Raw genomic sequence first — 22,564 nt, forward strand, 5'->3', positions numbered from 1 at the left:
AGATGGGAAAAATGGGGGCGTAGAGTTTAAGTAACTCTGGTAAAGTCATACAACTCTTAAGTACCAGAACCAGGATCTGAAGATGAGTCTCATCTCAAAGCTGGGGCTCCTTCTACAACACCAAGCTCCTTCCCAGAAATTCCTTCCACGGGGGAGTATGTTGCATCTGCGGCCCCTGGGACAGGAAGAGGCCTCTAGACCCTCCGAGTCCTATCCCGGTAACCCCCAACAAATTCAACATCACGTGGGGATCCTCGTTCGGCTCCTCTTCAAAGACAGAAACAGACATCGATCGTGCCCTGGCCGAAAACGCCTCATGGGAGCAGCCCTGCCTGGCTGTCCTCTTTCTCTAGCTCCTCGTGCTCCCAAACGGCCGCATGCCTCCTTCCAGGCCAGCCACTTGACTAAACCAAAGTCATTTACATCAGTAGATTCCATATAGTTCAGTCTGTTGCTCACATGCAGGTTCCTGGCACTGAAGTGAGTGAACCTACAACAAGACTGCATTATTTTCACACTGAGAGAGTTTCCAGTTCCTGCTCAGGAGGGTCAGTATCGTCCAACTAAGAGGGAGACCACGTTAAACCCTTACAGACTGAGAGGGCGTCTCGTCACTCCTCATTTGATTCTCTGCTTTCCAGCCAGGCCATCTTCCAGTGCTTCCTCCCTCCAGAACGCCTCTTTCTCCACACACATCCGCCCCTTTTCTCACCTCCGCAGAACACATACCCCCCCCCCCCCATCTGGCTATTCCTCTTCCAGGTCGCAGGGTACACGGCACAAGGGCAAGAAGGCTTCACAGACCGTTACCCATCAGGGTCCGATCCCCTGCCTTGTGCTTTGCAGAATCTCGTATCACACTGAATTCCATTTTATTTGTCCACTAGATCAGGACTCCAAAGACCAGTGCCTGCAGGCCAATTCAGTCCATAGCCTGTTATTGTGAACAAAGTTTTATGGGGACACAGCCACGCCCCTTCATGTATGAGTCATCCATGGCTGCTTCCAGACCATAACAGGACCGGGTAGTTTGTGTAACAGATTGTAGAGCCCACAAAGCATAAAATATTTACAATCTGGCACTTTACAGAAAAATTTTGCTGGCTCCTGGTCTCGACTGCAAGATTTTCGAAGATGGGGTCATGTATCATGGTCACCTTTTTATCCCCCAGGTCTACCACACAGCCTTACTCAAAGAGTGCTCATTCAATATTGAGGAATGAATGAATGAACACAGGCACAAATAAAATCGCAGTGAAAAGCCAAGGAACTGGACCCTGATAGTCTCAAAGAAAAAAGCACACATTCTATGTATCTGATTTTTTATTGAGAACTAATTTCAAAACCTGAAGCCTAATCTTAAAAACTAAAATCTCCAGGGCACCTGGGAGGCTCAGTTGGTTAAGCGTCTGACTTAGGCTCAGGTCATGATCTCAATGGGCATTCGAGCCCTGCGTTGGGCTCTGTGCTGACAGGTCAGGGCCTGGAGCCTGCTTCAAATTCTGTATCCCCCTCTCTCTCTGCCCCTTCCCTGCTTACACTCTGTCTTAAAAATAAATAAACATGAAAACAATTTTTTTAAAAAACACAGAATCTCTTAAAATGGGATTAAAATATTTTTCCACTCAATCCAAAACCATTGGATTGAAATTTTAATCCACTGTCCATTCCTTTTACCCTGTAAGGTAAAAATCCTTTGATCTTATGACAGGGACTCGTGTGGATTTTAGACGACCCTCGCACTAAATTTAATTACTTACAAATAAATGGTATCAGGATATCAAGTGCCTTTTTTACCTGTTCTCATTGATGAAACTCCTACTTAGTTGTCTAACTTTGGAGTTCTGAAGTGCCTCTCCCCCAGCCCCATTTCATAGGTGTCTCTCCCCAGAACTGTGAGCCACTTACAGATTTGAATCCATAAATAGAAGGAATGAAGAGTCACATTAGCTGGGACACACTGTGGAAATCCTAACGCTGAGTGGCGAGCTGCCATCAACTGGGGAAGCTGGAGAAAGAGAACCTTCTATTTCAAATAGATCTTTCTATTTCAAAGACAGAACATAAATAATTGGTTCTTTTTAGCAGGCATTGGAAGGAAGTACTAGGAAAATGGTCCTTCTTGTGTGAGGAAGGAAATTTAGGATTGCACGTACAAATCGCACAACTAAATCCCCGACCAGCTCTCAGACGACAAGCACATCAGTTTGCATCCCCAGTCACACGTAACGGCAGGCATCACGAGAGCGTATGAGTTGGTGTGCGGGTACTCTGGGTAAGAACCACGGGGGTGCTTAATATTCTGTATAGAAATGAACAGCTTGACAATGGGCAAGACAGTTCATTCAAAGTTTTGCCTAAAGGGCTAAATTAATTGTGTTCTGCTAGTTACTATGCCTCCTGATTTAAAAAAAAAAAAAAATGCCATTCAACAGATCCCAAGAGGAGCAGCACATCAGGGGACAGATACATTAATGACAGGAGAAATGAAAGCACATCCAAAGAACCTTTGAGGCCAGAACTGAAATATGGACAGAGCCAGAGAATGATGTCAGCTCAGCACCAAAAATCAAATCTGATCTCACATGATTGTTCTACTCTGTTTTGTTTTTTGTTTTTTTTTTTAATTTTTTTTTCAACGTTTTTTATTTATTATTGGGACAGAGAGAGACAGCGCATGAACGGGGGAGGGGCAGAGAGAGAGGGAGACACAGAATCGGAAACAGGCTCCAGGCTCCGAGCCATCAGCCCAGAGCCTGACGCGGGGCTCGAACTCCCGGACCGCGAGATCGTGACCTGGCTGAAGTCGGACGCTTAACCGACTGCGCCACCCAGGCGCCCCATACTCTGTTTTGATTGATAGGATTTTCTTCCAAGTGCCCCCCTGTAAGTCATCTCCCTTCTTCCCTTTTGCCCCCCACCCCTCCCAAAGAAGAAACAAAGCAAACAACAGTGATCATTACAGGGCAGCGTCAGTGCAAGGTAGAGCCAGATGGAAAAGCAAAGGCTGTTCTAGGTGGGCAAATCAGTGTATCGATGGGCCGATAAAAACCTGGAAGAATCACTTGAAATATGTTTATTAAGCAACTTAGGGTTTAGGGTGCTCATGAGACATTGCACAAAGGGGTTTCACTGTGTTACAGACTGAAGGGTACCAGAAGCAATTCAGTACATCTGTGGGTTGTTTATACATAACCGAGCTTAATTAGACAACTTCCGCATACCCTGTACTTCACCAGTCCATACAAAATCAGGAGGGAAGAGCTATCTTTGAGGGAAGAGTGTTTCCGGTTAGAAAATCTGACTTGATTTAGCAACAAAAAAGATTTATAAATATACTCTTCTCACTATGTGGGTTTTCCATATTCTCAAGTCCCCTGGATACATGGACACGTTCAGAAAACTAAAATTATCTTCTTAGTAGCCATGGATGGAGACTCTTCGCATCTCAGTGAACTAGAAATTTATCTTGAGGAAGTTAATGTCATCATCCCCCAAATTTAAGAAATAGTACGTGGCACCCAGATGTATAATGAAGCAGAGGAGAAACTGCCCAAACCTCAAGCAGGGCGTTCTCATATTAGAAACAGAAATCCCAGAACCAGGAATATCTTGGCCGAGACAAGATTCTAATGTGTGTTATTGTTGTTGTTTTTTTTTCTCTTAGTTACAAACTGATCGATCACATTGCTCCAAAAGCAAATTTAGTTAATATATAATCCTGTAAGCTTACTTAGGAATAGAAGCAGCTTGCTCATGTCACTGGAAACCGAAGGTTAAATGGAAATGTCAAGTCATTAGGGAAACTACATTCTGCTAAAATGAGAGCAATCTTATTGTTGGCTTCTGCCATAGTAACCCACGTCCTCAGACCAAGAATGTTCCATGACTCATGGCTTTATTTGAAAACAAATACAGTCAAATCCATCACGTTCTTGACCTGAAGCTATCATGTGATGCAGCAAAAAAGCAAAACGACCCATTACATTATTTAAAAATAGAAATCCCTTCTGGAAAACGCTTTTCTAAGAGCTTCAGGGTAGACCTAGCAAGGAGTAAAAGGTAAAACGATGCGGGAAGTGATGTGCAAGTGAAGCCTCCAGGTGGCGCTCTAACAGCAATGGCCCCTCCTTCCCCAGCCCCGCGCTGCACAGCTGCACAGCTCCTTCCCCTGCAGCAGGGCAGAGGGGCTTGCTCAGGGTAGAAGTGGGCAGCAACCCTCCCATTGAGGGAAACAGGGAGGAAACCAACTGAATGGCCGGCAAAGCAGTCACTCACTGACGGTATTTTTCAACTTGGTCAGTAACGGTATTATTAAAGACTTTTCTAGACTGAATTGGGCCCAAAATGCTGATTTCCTGTCTTCTCTGCAAGGTGGCTCCACTACACCTCAATTGCCCGTTCCTGAATTAGGATATGACACTGACCCAAAGGAAAGACTTCCATATCCTAAATCCCCTCTGCTCCTGTTCTGGCATCTTCTTCCACTCAGGGCAGCTATGTGAGTGAGAAAGCATGAGGTCTCGATACACTCTGCTGTCAGTGGTTTTTAGGAAGCGAGAGAGATTATTTAACGGGAACTGCACTCTATAAAGTCTGTGCCTTGGGAAAACCTGACTTGTAGCGTTCCCTTCAAAACTCGAGAGACTACTGAAGAGATGACAGGGATGGAAGCTGGCAAGGCAGAGGCTCAGAGGGAGGAAGGGCCCTGTGATGGCTCAGGGTGACACAGCAGAGTGTTTGTTCGGATGCACATGCACACGTTATGCGGACAGAGCATTCCAGCGGTAAGTGATATAGATCAGCACTATAAAGAGAATATGGACAAGACAGAAGCTTATAAGGTCCCTGGAGCGGAGGGCAGAAGTTGGTTGTGGGGGTTTCTCCCCAAGGGCCAGCAGAGCGTCAACAGTCTTTCGAATGTGACGGAAGTCCAAGTGCAGGATGTCATACGGAGAGCAGAGGTCGGCCTATTCCGTGGGCAGCCATTAGAACAGAAAGAGACAGTGCGTACAATTAAAACTACACGGAAGAACAGCTGGAAAGAAGCACACATTTTTGGTTACTAGCAAATGGCAAGACTAACCCCTTATTTCAAGCAGGTAAAACCCGTTCCACCAAAGATTTTTTAACCGGTTCCAAAACAAAGTAGCATACCCAAAGTGTTTTATGCAAGTAGCACAAGGAAATCCTTCACCCACAAAGCCACTACTAAGGAAAAGCACGCTCTTCAATTGGATGTTACTGGCGTCCAAACAGTTTTAATATCCAGGTGGTATCACGTGCTCACCAATGGCAAAGAAATAAGAGCTTTTCACTAGGGACATTTAGGACATAACCTCACCTAAGGGCAAAACATAAGCTTCCAAGTTGAATCCCCACCTGTCCTCACCATTCTCAATGTATTTTTTTTTTCACCCTGGTTTATGAAGACTCAATGAATATAAAGTACTCCCCTCTGAAAGGTAACACACACACCTAATTCATTTTTGTTCTAGGGTTACTGATAGACTCCGGGGAATTCTGGTTTTACTTGTGTTCCTACATGTGTCAGAAAGCACGTTAAATTTCATGTTTTTGCAGTCACACATAAACCAAAAGTCTAAAGGAGGCTTCTTAGATGTGCGGTTAGAATAAAAGTACACCCCCCGACGTGGGATACTCGTGTAAATTTATTCATCACTAAACACGTATGGTAGGGCACGGGTCTTCTGAGTTGGCCTCCAAATATCTGCTCTTGTCAGGAAGCAGTTTCCTGATACAATGACTTCCTGAACTGTAAAGGACTACAGATTAACATTAACAGTGATTATAACGGATTATGACTGATATGTCAACATGAAAGTAGTTTTGTGTCCAAATGAAACAAGAATTGAAACTATTTAAGGTATAGTTCATACATGCAGCTTTATTTCAAATCTGGCAAAGCATTTAAAAACATATATACGATATATATTTTATATCATACTTTGCTACAGTTTTCCCCTTTAATTTAGCCTCATTGCTAAGCAGATGCAAATCACAGAGCAACTGAAAGCTTCTGAGACAAAGATGCTGTCTTATATCCTCTGAAGTCAGCTTGATGCCCTCAGATGAAAAGTAATGCTATAATATCAAGCAGGATGGATAAGACTAAAAACATTCTAATTTTAATTTATGAAGGTAAAGGTGCTGTTCTTAAGACTTTTTAAAGACAGTAAGCCACGTTACATCTATTCAGATCATGCAGCTTTTCTCAGTGGATTCGGAGGAATCAAGCTACTGCTGTTACTTTCCCAAGAATTAAAACATCTACACATAGATTTGATTTCACTGGGAGAGAGACACTGGTCAAGGATTAGCAGATGGGGAAACATCTAAGGAAAGACGTGTTATTGCAATAAGAATTCTCTATTGCAATGTTGTGCTGAACCAGTGAAATCTGAGCAAAGCAGACGTAAGACATAAGGCGTCCACAAACTGAAATGTGAATTTTCACAAAAGTGGGTATTTCCACAGCAAAAGCAAATCATTCTACCTCCAGTCTATGCTTTAAAACACTTCCCAGAACCCTAGGGAAAATGTCTGGTCTGCTCCCTAGCAATGCCCTCCAAGAACTTGAATCGGATAGTCCTTACAGTGTTCTTGAGTAGCACGCTTCTCGCATGGGGAGCCTACACAGACTTCTTCTTGCCCTGGAATTAATTTCGTGATGCCACAGATTCGGGGCTTAATTCAGATTTCAGATTAAAGTGGGTAGGGCCTAGACTCACAGTCCATGGCGTTTGGTTTAAACTAAATTGTGATCTCTCAAGGAAAAGGCATGGGTCTAAGATTGTCTGGTAGGCAAAAACTGGAATCACCGTAACATGTGGAGTGTGAGCTGCTGGGGTCCTCTGAGACCCGCGCTCTGATTCCGTCCCACGTCCCACAGCCCAATTGCCACAGCAACCTCCTCAAGGACGACGCTGTGCTAGGAAACAGGGCTGAAATCGCTGGGGGAAATGAACTTTCTGATCCTGTGCCTACCAAATTGCAGTCTTAATGAGCGGCACTTAGAGATTGTGCATTTTTTTTCTCTTAGAATTAAAACGGGAAAATAGTAAAAAGGAAGAAAATGGAAAGAGGCAAAATTTCACCCTGTAGGACAGAGCATTAGTAATTACTGCAAGGCATTTGAAAGGCACAGTGAATACAGTCAGAGTCCTCAGAGGCAAGTGCGGATGCTAATTCCCACTACAAAGAACAGAAATCACAACTGCCAAGGTTAATTCAAGAAAGTGTGACTAAGCTTACTTACTATTAAAGACTGGCCGAGCCTCCCCCAATACTAGGGATGCAAACAGAAATGTAGACAGATCTGGAAAAAGGTCTAGATTACAAATGTTGTGAGTGTTCTGCAGTCTAAATTCTAGCAACTTTAGAATATATTCATTTTATTAATTTTAGGGACGCCTGGGTGGCTCAATGTTGGTTAAGCTTCCAACATTGGCTCAGGTCACGATCTCACAGCTTGTGAGTTCGAGCCCTGTGTTGGGCTCTGTGTGGACAGCCCAGAGCCTGGAGCTGCTTCAGATTTTGTGTTTCTCTCTCTCTCTGCCCCTCCCCCACTTGTGCTGTGTCTCGCTCTCAAAAATAAACATTTAAAAAAAAAAAAGGTTTTTTAAAATAAATATAATTTTAACTTTTAAGTCAACACGATTACAAAGTATTTTTTCTTTAAACCTAAGGTAACATAGCTCAGGAACGTTGACGGCCACTCTGAACATGTAAAGCTCTGACTGACAAGGTATAATCTGGTGGGGAGTTGAGTGAGGTAGTGAAGGGTTTTTACAGTTTTCTCCAAATACACAGAACTAATCATCAATTTTATGAACGTGGAGGGTAACTGTTGTATCAGGAAACTACTTTATCTAGAATTGCAGTTTAAAACCTCTTGAAGATGCCGCTTTTAAAATGGTTCTTCTCAACCGTGCATTCATGAAAGGCTGTTAGACCGCTGCCCAGAGAGACACACAGTGGGAAAGAATTCTTACATTCTCAATGGCAAACACACACCACCTGTAAGAAATTGGGCCTGATTTTACAAGCTAGAGACTGGTCCTTTTTAATCTATTACAAATTTTTAAATTGCTGTTAACAAAAATAATCAATGTGTCGGTCTTCACCTCTGGTTATTCAGACTCAGAATTAACCAATATAAACGTAAAAGCCAAATGAATTTTGTAGTAAGAATCTCATTCCAAGGGCAGCGGGGAGGCTCAGTCGGTCAAGTGTCTGACTGTTGAATTCAGCTCAGGTCATGATCTCTGTGCTGGGCAACATGGAGCCTGCTTGGGATTCTCTCTCTCTCCCACTCTCTCTGCCTGTTCCCTGCTCACAAGGGCATACTCTCTCTCTAAACAAACAAACATTAAAAAGAAAAGAATCTCAGCCTATCCCAGAAAAGTACTTATTATGATTTGAATTGATGCTAAAGGGGAAAAAAGAGGCATAAAGGTCAAAGAGAAAGAACTCATTTTTCCTCAAGATTACAACAACGTGTTTTCAATTTATAGAATGCCTGCCAATAAAAAAAATAATTCAGATTAGTTACAAATTTTCTAAACCCTCACAGACAGTAGGAAAGTTACTACTGACACTTTCAATCACCGTATCCCATTTTAGAAAACAACGAAAGGCAAATATGAAAGGCACTGAAGACTCGGCCATAATATCAACACAATCCTCTTATAGCAACAGGATCATGGTTAGAATCCAAAATGCACTAGATTTAAAAAAAATTTTTTTAATGTTTATTTTTGAGAGAGAGAGAGAGAGAGAGAGAGAGAGAGAGAGACAGAATCTGAAGCAGGCACCAGGCTCCGAGCTGTCAGCACAGAGCGCGACACGGGGCTTGAACTCACAAACCACGAGATCATGACCTGAGCCCAAGTCGGCCCCTTAACTGACTGAGCCACCCAGGTGCCCCTCGAGGATTTTATTTGTAACTCCTTTTGGCCCATGTAGAAGCTAAGGGACACCCTACGGTCCCGCAAGCCCCTGGCGTCTGTGCTGCTCAGGCAGGCAGGTGGGGGCCCTGTGCCGCCAAGGTGTCTACCGAGGTAGAGCTGCTGCCCTTAATCCTCCTCTGTTTTCCCTCTGCAGACAACAGTGGCTACCAAGGGCTGGGTGGCTCAAAATCAAAGCGCGTTTCATCTAAGTTCCCTTCTCCTCTAAAGAAAACAAGTCTTAAATTAAGCTCCTTACAGAGGTCTGAGGCCAAGGCTCCTTATTTAAAACCGAGTAGGAAAATTTCCCTTGTGAACCAAAATATAATTCTCTATTTTCTAATAACTTTAATGCTTTGTAAGTCAGAGATTTCTTTTGAGCGGAGACAATACTAAAAAGAGCCCCAAACAGCCCTAAATTTGGATCCAATTGGAAATCCCCAATAATCAACGGTGAATCTTCTACATCAAGCATAGAGGCCAAGCGTGGCCCAGGTGACTCAGAAAAGAAGCCTCAGTCTGTCCATTCATAGCCTCATGACTTCAGGTCAGATTTTGGGGGGATATAAAGAACATATCCTCAAGAAGCTGGAAGCCCACCAAGGGGAGGTCGGTCTTCAAGATCAAGTTGATGCCGGCACCACCACCCAATCCCCAGATTTTCCAGGGCACCCTGATGCACCCGCTGTGAATTCGCCCACCGCCAAGCAGTGGATGAGAAAGAGGTAATTACGGAGCTGGACTTTCATGGAGTATTACAGCTCAGAGAAAGCGGAGAGGTCTGTGATTTTCAAGCTAAGCTTAGCAACAGGATGCTTCCTAACCGCCCCCACCCCCCCCCAAAGAAAATCTTAGCTAGAAATCTAATATATGCTATTGATAAAACAGAAACTGCTCTGGCTGATGCAGGAGGCGAGAACGATCTGTAGTCTTCCCACTTGGCTCTCCCTCCCCTCCCGAGCTGGCCATTTGAAAAGACTCAAGGGCTCTGAAGAATGGGCTTATATTTACTCCTCAAGTCCCAACACCTGCAGTTTGCAGAGCAGGGTGGGGGGAGACTCAACCGGTTCAAACTGCCATGTCTATGGCTACCAGCTGTGAGAGTGAGTTCAGGGAATTATAAGCTCTCTGGACTCTGTTTCCTCAGGGTATGGCGAGAAAATATTTACCTCCGACCCTCAACAGTGAGCATTTAAGACGATGCATGTATAAGAAGTTTTTAAGATGATGCATGTATAACAAGTCCTCAACGAATGGTTAACTGCTGCTAATTTTAAAGAGTTTGCCTCAGGGCACATAACTAGTTACCAGCTTAAGTGGGGGATCATTGACCCCAGACCTTATGCATTCCCTCCTCAGGCTCACAGATCCCTTTCACCCACTCAGTCTTCTCCTTCCACATTGTGTTCACTCAGTTTGTGTCCCTTTAGTTAGGGAACTTGTCCTAAAACCAAAACCAAAAACCCAAGGCACTTAAAATGGACAGCAGGAAGGAAGAATAACGTACATTGAAGTAACTACCGGAAGGAGGGGCACCTGGGTGGCTCAGTCGGTTGTGTGTCTGACTTCCCTTCAGGTCGAGATCTGTTTGTGAGTTAGAGCCCCGTGTCAGGCTCTGTGGTGATAGCTCAGAGTCTGGAGCCTGCTTGGGATTCTGTCTCTCTCTCTCTCTCTCTCTACTTCTCCCCCACTCAACGTTCTGTCTCTCTCTCTCAAAAATAAACATTAAAAAAAAAATTTTTTTTTAAAAGAAGTAACTATTGGAAAGAATGTCATCCCGGCATGGAGAAAGAAAGTTGTCCACAAACGCTCTGTCTACTTCATTTGTAAGGACCTTTCCTTGGTATTCTCATCAGCAAACCTCCACCTCATGCCAAATCCCTCTCAGTTGATGGCAAGCAATTCTCCTGTCACCCTAACAGAATTTCTCCAAGGTCCCCATCGGTAACTTCTTTCTGTGATGTCATCTTCTTTCCATCAGTGGCAGCTGCTGTTCCAAATCCTGTCTGTCCCCACCGACTAAGGAGCCAAGGATCCAGCCTTACCCACACGTCACAAACCACACACCAGAGCTCTGGAGGTGCCTTACCCGTCTACATGTGCTAACCTCCTGCAAATACACCGACTGGGCTGCTTTCCCTGCCTGCAAGTCCAAATGCAGCCAATTTGAAGAAGCCACATATACAGTAAGCCACACCAGAACCTCGCTACCCAAGTGCAGAGTAAAATGCTTCATGAACCTTGACCGACCCCGAGGTATAGAGCTGGGATTGTGTCCATGGGGACTTCTAAAGAAAATATAATGCACTAGAACTGGAACAATTTTAAAATTACTTCCATCCCTTCATATTACTTTATTTGTAAAAATTTAACTAAATCTGCTCAGCAACCGCATTCCATCCACAGGAAGCTGACAAATTATAGAAGCTGCCGATGCTGACTTTGCCTTCTAGTTTCAAACGGTGATTCTATTACAAAAGACAACAAAAGCAAAGCTTAGAGCACAGCTGTGACTTCTCAGGCTCTACAGGGTGATTCATCACTGTCAATTAGTATTTAGCTTATCAAATACAGAATTCAAGATCTCTGTGACTTGTGAGTGTAAGTGAGTAGATAAGTAATGGGTGGAGGAGCAGGAAAAGCTTGCAAATTGAGGAAATAACTATGTTTTTGACTGAGAAATCAATGACTGTTTTGTACCCAAATATTAAATGTGATGCAATTAAGAAAGTAATGGCACAGGTTCTCTGTGTTTTCAGGTACCAGCCTTTTCAAATATCTGACTGTAAATGGAGAATTTCTGCAATTAGGCTTGTGATATATTATTTTTTAGTGTAAATAAGCAATTGTTTATACTACATTAAAACACGTACATTAAAACTTCACCCCCGCTAGTGAAAGAAGCATACCTAAGGGGAAGGGAGTCATTTCGCCCCTCCCCCAACTATCATACACCCAGAGGAAAGATTTCGTTTCCAATCATGTATTTCTAATTCATTCCGTGAGATGAAAGTATGCTCCTTTGAGCATACAGGGAGATTTGCCAATTGCCTTCCAATGGCAATTTCTAGTTTTCCACTAGAATATTCTTTCCTTACTTTAACACATCTGATTAAAGAAGTTCAATTGCTAATTAACCAACAGATTTTCTCTAGTAGCAAAAAGCTTCATGTAACTCTAGTCACCCGTGAAATGCTACTGGATTATCCATTAGGATGGATAACACACACACACACACACACACACACACAAGCCTGCACACAAGCATACATGCACATTACACACGGTGCAAACTTGAAAGTCACCTCAAATCTTTAAAAAATTTCAAAACTGGCCTAAGTAATATATTTCTTACTAAGCATAGTTAAATGGGACACTGGCAAAAAAGGTTATTTATTCCCTGTAATTCAATCTTCCCGGAAATTATGAGCTACTGATTAGTGCAAGGGACACTTTGCTAGGGGCATGATTCAGAAATTATGAAAAAATTTTCTCTGCATATTATGGTAATTTAATTTCCTTTTCCCTACTTTGAAAGAAAATTATAATTACCAACCTTTATTCACAACACTTGGTTAAGGGCATTTCCATTTCATTTTGTATCACCATAAGCCAAAAAAGAATTTTTTTGATGAGTTTAAAAATACCACAGGGGATTAGGCTGTAAGTCATCAGTGCTTTCTGGCACAGACACAAATAATTTATCGTCTGAAACCTAGTAGGATAGTTTTGATTCACACATGGAAATCTTATTAGCCCATGATGGTCAAATTATTAAAAATAGTGTGTGTATAAGAATTTTCACAAATATTTGAAGCTGAGAATGTATATGCAATATTAAAACATACACATGCAATATAGAGACAGAGATTAACATTAACATTACTGAAAGACATTTGGATTGATCACAAAGACATTTCATCCATTATATAAAGATTACGCTCTTTTTAAATGTGAATTTATAAGGTTGTCTTCATGGATACAGTTCTGACTTAATGGTGCTTTAATAATTCTCTCCTTGCCCTCAAATAAGATAAAAAATGCACCACTAATAACCCCTTACCTTTGAACCTTAACAAGCTAAAAGACAGGGAGGGAAGAAAGGAAGGAAAGCAGGAAGGAAGGAAGGATGGAGGGAAAAAGAGGAAGATGGGAGGGATGGTGGGAGGGAGAATGAGTCTTTCTCAACTCCAATAACTAACTCCTACCACTGAGAAGAATTACGTTGCAACGCAATTCCTTCACATACTCATAAACGGTATTTCACAGCAGAGTTTGTAGTTACTTTATCCCTGGCATGTTAGAAAACATAGAAGAAAAATTTTCAAAATGTAATTACTGTCCATATCTGTTTATCACAATGATTATCAACTTCTCAACTTATCCCCAGATTGAGTGGCTTTTGTTACTAATAGCAAAGCCTTTAAAAGCCCCAAATTAGCCATCGGGCTGAGGCTGAGGGTGGGGCTTAGCTTGGGAGAAAGACAAAGTAGCCAACTATAGTTGGGCTGGCTATAAGGAATGCCAATTGGATCTACAGTGGGTTAACGGGGGGAATGGAACTGCGAACAGTTAACAAATTACAAAGCAACATACAAACATTGTTATTATTAGTGGTAATGATTAATGATAATAATAACAATAATTACAATATTTTCAATATTATTTTGATCCACATACCCAAAATGCAACTACACAGAATGGAAATCAACAAATTAGGAGTTCACTACAGGTGTGCTTTGCATAACAGCTTTGGATAAGGAAAACCATCACCTCCAAAATTCTACCCTATGGAACGTGCCAGATGGCTCAATGGAGCCTCAGCAATTGTTGTTCTTGGAGTAGAGAATCAAGCTGACTACATGTTTTTCTCAAGTTTGGAATTTTGCATTTATTTCAAAACCTTAAAGAAATTCTACTCTCTTTTCCCTCAGTATTGACCAATACCGCTTTAAGCCATTTTAATTTCACTGTAATAGAGGAATTCAGCTAAAATTTTATGTAACTTATTCAACATTATTCCTCGAAAAAGACTGAGACTTCAAAGGATGTGTAAATCTGTACATTCATTCAGTGGTCTCAAACACATGCATTAAATGAAATCGGTACCAAAACATGGTTATTGGGACTAAGTTTGATGTTACCTCTGGTACTCCTAATTTTCGACAGGCTTCCAAAAAGTTTTCCACATTTCTTCTGCATTTGGCCATGCTAAGTTTGGGCTATAAATGCAAATATGGAGAAATAATTAATTATTAAAAGAGAAATGATTTTTCATAACAGGTTAAATTTTAACCTTTCTAAATGGCACAAGTAACACATGTTCATTGAAGGGAAAAAATACCTAAGCAAATAGAAGACAATAAAAATCATCCAGAAACATCCACCTAGAGATGAGAACTATTAATATTTTGGATTATATTCTTCCAGACATTGTGTATGTGTATATGCATGTGTGAAAAGATACACAGAAACACACGTATACACATAGATGTTTATATAAGCAGGACTTCTGCATGTGTATATACATGTGTATATATATGTGTATAAATGCAAATTTCTGCATATGCATGTATGTGTATATACATATGTATACTCATAAACAGTATTTATATATATGTGTATATGTATATACACATACATGCATACTTACAATTTTTATGGGATCATACTCTTGCATAATCTGCTTTCGTTCATCTATTAATATACCATAAGCATCACCTATTCCCAACAGCAATATATTTCTAAAAGAAGGGTTAAATTCAGCAGGCCAATTAATCTCCTTCCTGCCAAAGCAATGGGTTTGATGAGAAAGAGGCAACAGAAGTAAACAGCCTAAAAATGGTGGCCTGTTTAGGATTTAAGCAATGGCCTCTCACAGTTGAGTTGACTGTGGTTACAGATGGCCTCTAAGGTGTGGGATGGAAAACAGGTACATCTGATTCACACAGCTTGATTTTTACATGGTAAGTTTAAAAGCTTCACTGTTAAATTTTAATATTCTACTCTTAGTTCCCTTAAAAAGGGAGCAAGAAGAATGACTGAATCCAACAGTCTGGGTGTGGAAGCAATATTTTATAAGGACTGATTTTGCCCTGTGAAAAGTAAGTGAGAGTGAGGTGACTCTTAGCCCATCTTAGAGGGTCCATGCCACTCAGCACAAAAATCTCTTTGCACATTATTTACTTTTTAAAAAGGGACTCCAGGGGCGCCTGGGTGGCGCAGTCGGTTAAGCGTCCGACTTCAGCCAGGTCACGATCTCGCGGTCCGGGAGTTCGAGCCCCGCGTCGGGCTCTGGGCTGATGGCTCAGAGCCTGGAGCCTGTTTCCGATTCTGTGTCTCCCTCTCTCTCTGCCCCTCCCCCGTTCATGCTCTGTCTCTCTCTGTCCCAAAAATAAATAAACATTGAAAAAAAAAATTTTAAAAAGGGACTCCTTATCCTCCCCCCACCCCCGCCCCCGGAAAAAGGGAAAAAGAAAACCTGCTGGCATGGAACCATTTAATTTGGAGGCTAAACAAGCATTCTCCACCTTGGCTAGAGAGGAAATGGTACCCCTTAACGTGAGACTTGCAAAGATGGGGCAGGAAGCTGCTTCGGTGGTTTTGCTCACTCCCAGGCATGTCTTAGGACAAGGCCACCACGTTAACCCTTATGCAAAGGGAAGGAACAGACTTAGGTAATGTGACATGAGGTTACCAGAAGACTAGGAGCTGGCCCAGCTGACAGGGCACCAAGAGGCATTTCACCATTTGAGACCTGAGTATTTGTCTCTCCAACCCTCCAGGCCCTCATCGTCCTCTGTGCACTTAGGATTTTGTGGGGCTCTTTTCTGAAACTCCAAAGACGCCCAACACCATTCAAAATATTTAGGTCAGCCCAGCAAAGTCAATGCAAGAATATTTCCCATCTTTGGAATTGAAGGAGGGCCCATTCTACTATTGTCGTCTGGGTTTAGTTAGAAAAGCACTTACTACAAATAAAATAGTCAGAGGTTCGACCCCGTCAATGGTCAAAGAATCAAAATTACACCTGCTTGGCATAAAAAAAATGGACACTATTAGTTTTGTGAATGAAAAGTTAGAATGCTTGATATTGACAATAACGTGGGCAGAAAAGGTATCCATTCTGTTGGTGCAGATATGATGGCACATACTGTGTGTTTCCCATGTGTCAGATACTCCACCAGCTGTGAAGTATGCACCCGTGGAAGCGAAACACACAATTCTCAGGGTCACTTACCTCTAGTCTAGTTGGAAATATTAGTAAGTTGCAGGAAATTATAGTTTAGTATGGTAGAGGTCTGAGTTGTGAGACTATTAGGAGAAAAAAAAACATAAGGAACGGAACCTAACTCAGTTCTAAGGGCTCAAGAATGGCTTGCCTCCTGTAGACGCTGAGGGACAGGAGCAATGGGAGCCAGTGAGGCTGCAAGATGAGGACATTTGGAGAGAAGGTTGGGGGAGCCTTCTAGTTTAGAGGCAAGAGCCCGCGTAAACACTGGAGTAGACAATGATAGCCCAGACTAGGACCAAAAGCAGGTTCCACAGCTGCAGCACAGCTGGTGGGCTGAGCAAAGGGGGCTCCGAGAACCTCCCCAAAGAATTTTAGGTAAGTGGACATTTGGAAACAGCCCATATTTCTAAAAAGGAAAACTGCACTATGATAATGCACGCTAAAATACATTACAGTTATTAAAGTGGATATTTATGAAGAATTTTTGTGACATGAGGAAAATCTAGGTTTTGATACATTTTAAACACTACTAAATAGTATACATAAGTAGCTCATCATTCAAAAAAAGACCTTAAACGCAGAAAGGATGCTAGCAGTTAGTAGAGAGGCCAAAATGCTAGCAGTGGTTGTCTTTGGCTCATGGAAAAAAGGTTGATATTATTTTTTCCTCTGCATTTCTCTATTTTCTCTAGTTGGGCATTATCTCCCATTATTTCTTCAATTAAAAAAATATTTAAAAAAGAAAACAGGTTGACAACCAAAAGATTTTTAAAGGAGCGCATCATTTTTCCTGAAGGATTAACAAAATATAAAAATGCTTAGACACATGACTCACATTCACTGTGAATAATATAACTAATTGTACATTCAAACTGGAGGCTATGAGGAGTCACAGTTTCTCTCTTATAAAAAAATTGGGGGGGGGGGCACCTGGGTGGCTTGGTCGGTTAAGCGTCCGACTTCGGCTCAGGTCATGATCTCACGATCTGTGAGATCGAGCCCCGCGTCGGGCTCTGGGCTGACAGCTCAGAGCCTGGAGCCTGTTTCGGATCCTGTGTCTCCCTCTCTCTCTGCCCCTCCCCTGTTCATGCTCTGTCTCTCTCTGTCTCAAAAATAAGTAAACGTTAAAAAAAAATTTTTTTTTTAAATTGGGAAAAACTGTTAAATGTGAATTTCGCACATGGCTCACACAACTTTATAGCCATTTGGGCCTCACTTGTAGAAAATACTGGAAAGTTTCATAGCAGATTATAGGACAGAATTTGCTCCCCAAACTAAGGCAAGCTAGGCACAGATTTGAAGAGACAGATTGATCATTTTCCTCTAATTTCTGAGGCAAAAAAAAAGGGGTAAAACTTTTCCATGAAAAATATGTTCAATAGTATAGAAAGGAAGCTGACAGTTGGAGTAGATTCATTAGCTAATCTCTCCTGCTGCCGAAAGAAAAGCATCAATAATGTCATTTTAACCTTTGGGGGGGGGAGGGAGAAAAACACTCATTATGTGCTATTTTATGAGCACTGTGCCTTGCAATTAGGGGTTCTGAATGTTGAAACCTGTTCTATAAACACTAATGACATCAATGGCTTACATTCGTGCATGTATCACATGCGGGAGCCTTATTTTATCCTCAGAAGAACATGTCCAAGAACAAATCAAGTTAAAGAGAGGTCAGATACCTACCCAACGTCACACGGCTTATAGGCAGAGCTAGAGTTTGAGCCCAAACGCTGCCTGCCGAGCCCCAAAACTCTCCCCACCTCTCCTAATGAACAGTGGAGAGTGTGGATAGACATTTTTCTTTTTTTCCTACTTGCCTGAACCTGATATAGGACTCCAAAGACAAGCTTATCTCTGGTTCCCCCACCCTCATCTGAATGACCAAAGAAGTGACTCTGTAACCCTCTTCTGGAGGGAAACCTCTGTGATCCACAGGAAGAGGTTTCTGTATGCAGCTTTACCTCCCTGCAGTGGAGCAGCGCATTTTGAGGGTGTTGGTGGAGTTTCACTCAGTCAGTCAGTCTTTTCTCATTATTGCCCCAGGACCTCAGTGTACCCCACCTGAGCAAAGTGAGGCACCAAGGAATTGCTGAATTAATGCCTGGCTGACCAAACTCTGGCTGGAGAGATTACTGATGTCATTTTATACAGAATCCATGTCTTTTCAGAGTCATCCTAAAAGCCTCAGTGATTGAGAAAGAGATTCTAGTTAGATGTGAAGCTACCGGGGCGCCTGGGTGGCTCAGTCAATTGAGCGTCCGACTTCGGCTCAGGTCATGATCTCACGGTTCGGGGGTTCGAGCCCCACATCGGGCTCTGCGCTGACAGCTCAGAGCCCGGAGCCTGCTTCAGATTCTGCATCTCCCTCTCTCTCTGCCCCTACCCCACTCGCGCTCTCCCTCTGTCTCAAAAATAAATAAACATTAAAAAAAAATTAAAAAAATTTAAAAAAAAGAAGAGAAGCTACCAACCGGAAGAGCTTTCTGGAAAGACTTCTCACTGTTTAAATCACAACTCATCTTTTATTTTTTAAAAAAAATTTTTTTTTCAACGTTTATTTATTTTTGGAACAGAGAGAGACAGAGCATGAACGGGGGAGGGGCAGAGAGAGAGGGAGACACAGAATCAGAAACAGGCTCCAGTCTCCGAGCCATCAGCCCAGAGCCTGACGCGGGGCTCGAACTCACAGACCGCAAGATCGTGACCTGGCTGAAGTCGGACGCTTAACTGACTGCGCCACCCAGGCGCCCCATAAATCACAACTCATCTTTAACGAGCAACACCGTCCCCCCAAAGTGTGTGTCTTATGTAAAAGTTAGTCTCCCTTTATCTGGTGTTACTTACAACTGCTGGTGACGGGACATGGATGCTTGCGACGGAGCGCGGGCGGATGTGATTGACCAGGTGACAGAGGACCACGCCATCCATGAGTGCGGCCCCCAGGTCTTCATGCAGGCTGACCTTGAGTCTCATCTCGATGCTCTGTGGGGGAATCAGAAGGAAGCCAGCTGTTACCAGGCAACTGACGGTAAGAAACAGCTACGGGTATTTATCAATTGAGACCCTAACTTCGTTATGGGGAAGAAGAATAGGAAGATTTGGAAAACACTGACATTATTTGAACCTTTTCCGAAAGATATTACAGTAAAAATTCCGCTGTAGAAAACCAAATTCAGCCACACCTACAAGTTTTAATAAGTTGAGTGAAAGGAATAATGGAATTACTTCTTGAGTTCAATGTTGCCAGAGCCTTGGCTATGAAAATAGAAAACCAGAATGAGGTGACCAACAGAAACCAGGCCCAGCTGGTTCTGACGGCCTTCGAGGGGCAGACGAGGGATTGAAGGATGCTTTTCTCTCACATTATGTTTTTTTTTTTTTAATTTTTTTTTTTAACGTTTATTTATTTTTGAGACAGAGAGAGAGACAGAGCATGAACGGGGGAGGGTCAGAGAGAGAGAGAGGGAGACACAGAATCTGAAACAGGCTCCAGGCTCCGAGCCGTCAGCCCAGAGCCTGACGTGGGGCTCGAATCCACAAACCATGAGATCATGACCTGAGCCGAAGTCAGACGCTTCACCGACTGAGCCACCCAGGCGCCCCTCTCACACTATGTTTTAACCGAGAAATCCATTTTTATCCCTTTAACAAAACTGAACTTTTTATCTTCAGAAATTATAAATCCATACTCCATTACAAGAAATATTAGAGAGACTCCGTGTGCCTTTTACCTAGTTTCCCCCAAAGGTAACAACTTGCAAAAGTACAGCAGAGTATCACAGCCAGGATCCTGACACTTACATGGCTAGGACACACGACACTCACGGTTGCCCTCTGACAGCCAAACCCCCTCACTCCCACCCCGAGGACCTCTTCAGCCCTGCTCTCACTGTCTTCCTTCAAAGCTCCCATGCCGTGAATACTGATTGTTTGCTAGAGTCCTACAGGTCCCTTTCTACGGTGCTTCAAAGTCGATTTTTCGAAAATACAGAATGCTGCCTCAACCCTGAAGGCGCTTATTCGGTTATATACTATCTCTTGGGTACCTCGCGGAGATGTTCCACCAATTCCTTCTCTTCTCTCATCTGCTCCATTTTCCTCCGAATTGTAAACTGTGGGTCTATAGATTCCAAATTTCTCTGAGGTCTCAGAAACACTGTAACAGAGAGGAAAAAAACAAAAACCTTCATTAAGAGTGCCTACCACAGGCTGCCATACAGGACTACGCATAGTTAAGCTAAACAAATAGTTTACCCCTAAATAGCACACTAACCACTCATGGAAGCAAATTCAGGCTTCACACACAAAGCTTGGTTTGACTATTCTAAGGGATTATATTTTCTTTTCTTTTCTTTTCTTTTTTAAATGTTCATTTATTTTTGAGAGTTAGAGTGCGAGCCGGGGACGAGCAGAGAGAGAGAGGGAGACACAGAATCTGAAGCAGGCTCCAGGCTCTGAGGTGTCAGCACAGAGCCAGACGCGGGGCTCAAACTCACAAACTGTGAGATCATAACCTGAATAGAAGTCGGGCGCTTACCCGACTGAGCCACCCAGGAGCCCCCAAGGATTATATCTTCAATTGTAGTGAGTTATGCAGAGTAACAGAAGCTATATTTTTGGTGACAACAAAGTGAATCCAGGGAAGGAGTCAGGGACCCAGGGAAGGGTCTGGGTCATCCTTGGAACCATGCCAGGCCATATGCCTGACAGATGTCCCCTCCCTCTGTTCCTACTGCTTTCATTCTAAGTGTTCATTTATACCTGGGGTTTCACAATCCTTTCATAAATTCAAATAATTTTATTCAAATAAGAGGACTCAAGACTTGCTTTACACATTGAAAATCATGGCAGGTTAATGTTTCTGTTAGCCAAAATTTTTTATAAGCCTGACTTAAGAACTAAGTGACAATACATAGGATTACATATTTTAAGTGTGGAGGGGGAAAACTCTGACAGCATATCCCAAAGGTCAGTTCTTCTTTTTTTTTTTTTAATTTTTTTTAATGTTTTATTTATTTTTGAGACAGAGAGAGACAGAGCATGAGCAAGGGAGGGGCAGAGAGAGAGGGAGACACAGAATCCAAAACAGGCTCTGGGCTCTGAGCTGTCAGCACAGAGCCTGACACGGGGCTCGAACCCATGAACTGTGAGATCATGACCTGAGCTGAAGTCGGACGCTCAACCGACTGAGCCACCCAGGCGCCCCCTAAAAGTCAGTTCTTTAGAGATGACCATAGACTCCTTTTAGAAAAGTTGGCAACATTAGAAGCCGTTTAAGAGATCATTTTTGGCTTCACGTCTTTAAAATTATAACCACTAAGGGGCGCCCAGGTGACTCAGTGGGTTGACTCTTGATTTCAGCTCAGGTCACGATCTCACAGTTCATGGGATTGAGGCCCGCGTCGGGCTCTGTGCTGACAGCTCAGAGCCTGGAGCCCGTTTCAGATTCTGTGTCTCCCTCTCTGTCTGCCCCTCCCCTGCTCATGCTCTATCTCTCTCTCTCTCTCTGTCAAAAAATAAATAAACATTTTAAAAAATTTAAAAAATAAAAATAAACATTAAAAAAATAAAAAAATAAAATAAAAGTTAAATGTGGACTCCACTCCCTAAAGTCAGTGATCACATGCTCACCCAACTATGTTATTTTACTCTCAATGGGTACCTTTGTACCAAATCACCTTAATGAACGACTTGCATTATGCTTCTCACATCTCAGTATTTTCTTTCTAAATCAGTTATAGGACATTTTAATTAGCATTCTGATGCTCTACGGAAGATCAGAAAGTTGACACATCTTAATAAGCCTTTGATTGACAGGAGATGGGAGAAAGAAGGTGGTCTAATAGACACAGCACTTTCCAGAATCTCAGAGATTCGGCCTGGGACATCCAGGGAAATCGGCCTGGGACACCCAGGGAAATCATGGGCAAAAAGAGCGAAAGACGTGTCCCCAAAGGGCTGTCACCAAGACCCACAAAAACCAAACCCACAAGAAGGGAGACCAATTGTTTCAAAAATAAAGGCAAGTCCAGCCAAGGAGGCAGGGTAGAGTAAGCCAGCAGGGAGAGATGAGAAGTTCGCAGAGCACAGAGAAATGAGAAGGAAGCATGGAAGAAATTAGAAATGCACTAAACTTGCCTTTGCATCCTATCAAGACCAACAAAAAACATCTACCCATTTAATATTACAACCAGAAGAGATATATATTTATGTGTAAAATTTAAGAAATAATCCACACCCCCAAAGAAAAGAAGTCAACCAAATTTACCAAAAAAGTCCAGGAATGTGAACACAATTGAGCAATATATACACTAGCCAGCAAGGGGCGCCCCAACCTCGTTTAAACAAATCTAATGTTTTC

General features: G+C 42.6%; 1 protein-coding gene across 4 annotated transcripts in view; it reads right to left on the minus strand.

Moving 5' to 3' along the window:
* Positions 1-22,564, minus strand: part of LRCH1 (leucine rich repeats and calponin homology domain containing 1) — a 206,653-nt gene that overhangs the window by 6,439 nt on the left and 177,650 nt on the right. For 2 of the 4 annotated variants that reach the window (XM_040448442.1, XM_040448444.1), the window contains 4 exons: positions 20,250-20,359; positions 19,048-19,185; positions 14,114-14,191; positions 3,062-4,970 (listed from right to left, as the gene is read on the minus strand). In XM_040448442.1, the coding sequence (XP_040304376.1) occupies positions 4,764-4,970; positions 14,114-14,191; positions 19,048-19,185; positions 20,250-20,359 (533 nt within the window). In that variant the 3' untranslated portion in view covers positions 3,062-4,763. Of the gene's footprint in view, positions 1-3,061; positions 4,971-14,113; positions 14,192-19,047; positions 19,186-20,249; positions 20,360-22,564 lie in introns of those variants that run through there. The other 2 variants (XM_040448443.1, XM_040448445.1) reach the window with 1 other exon arrangement.

The sequence above is a fragment of the Herpailurus yagouaroundi genome, unplaced genomic scaffold, assembly GCF_014898765.1.
Source record: "Herpailurus yagouaroundi ecotype Mexico unplaced genomic scaffold, PumYag 197, whole genome shotgun sequence".
NCBI classification, from domain to species: Eukaryota; Metazoa; Chordata; class Mammalia; order Carnivora; family Felidae; genus Herpailurus; species Herpailurus yagouaroundi.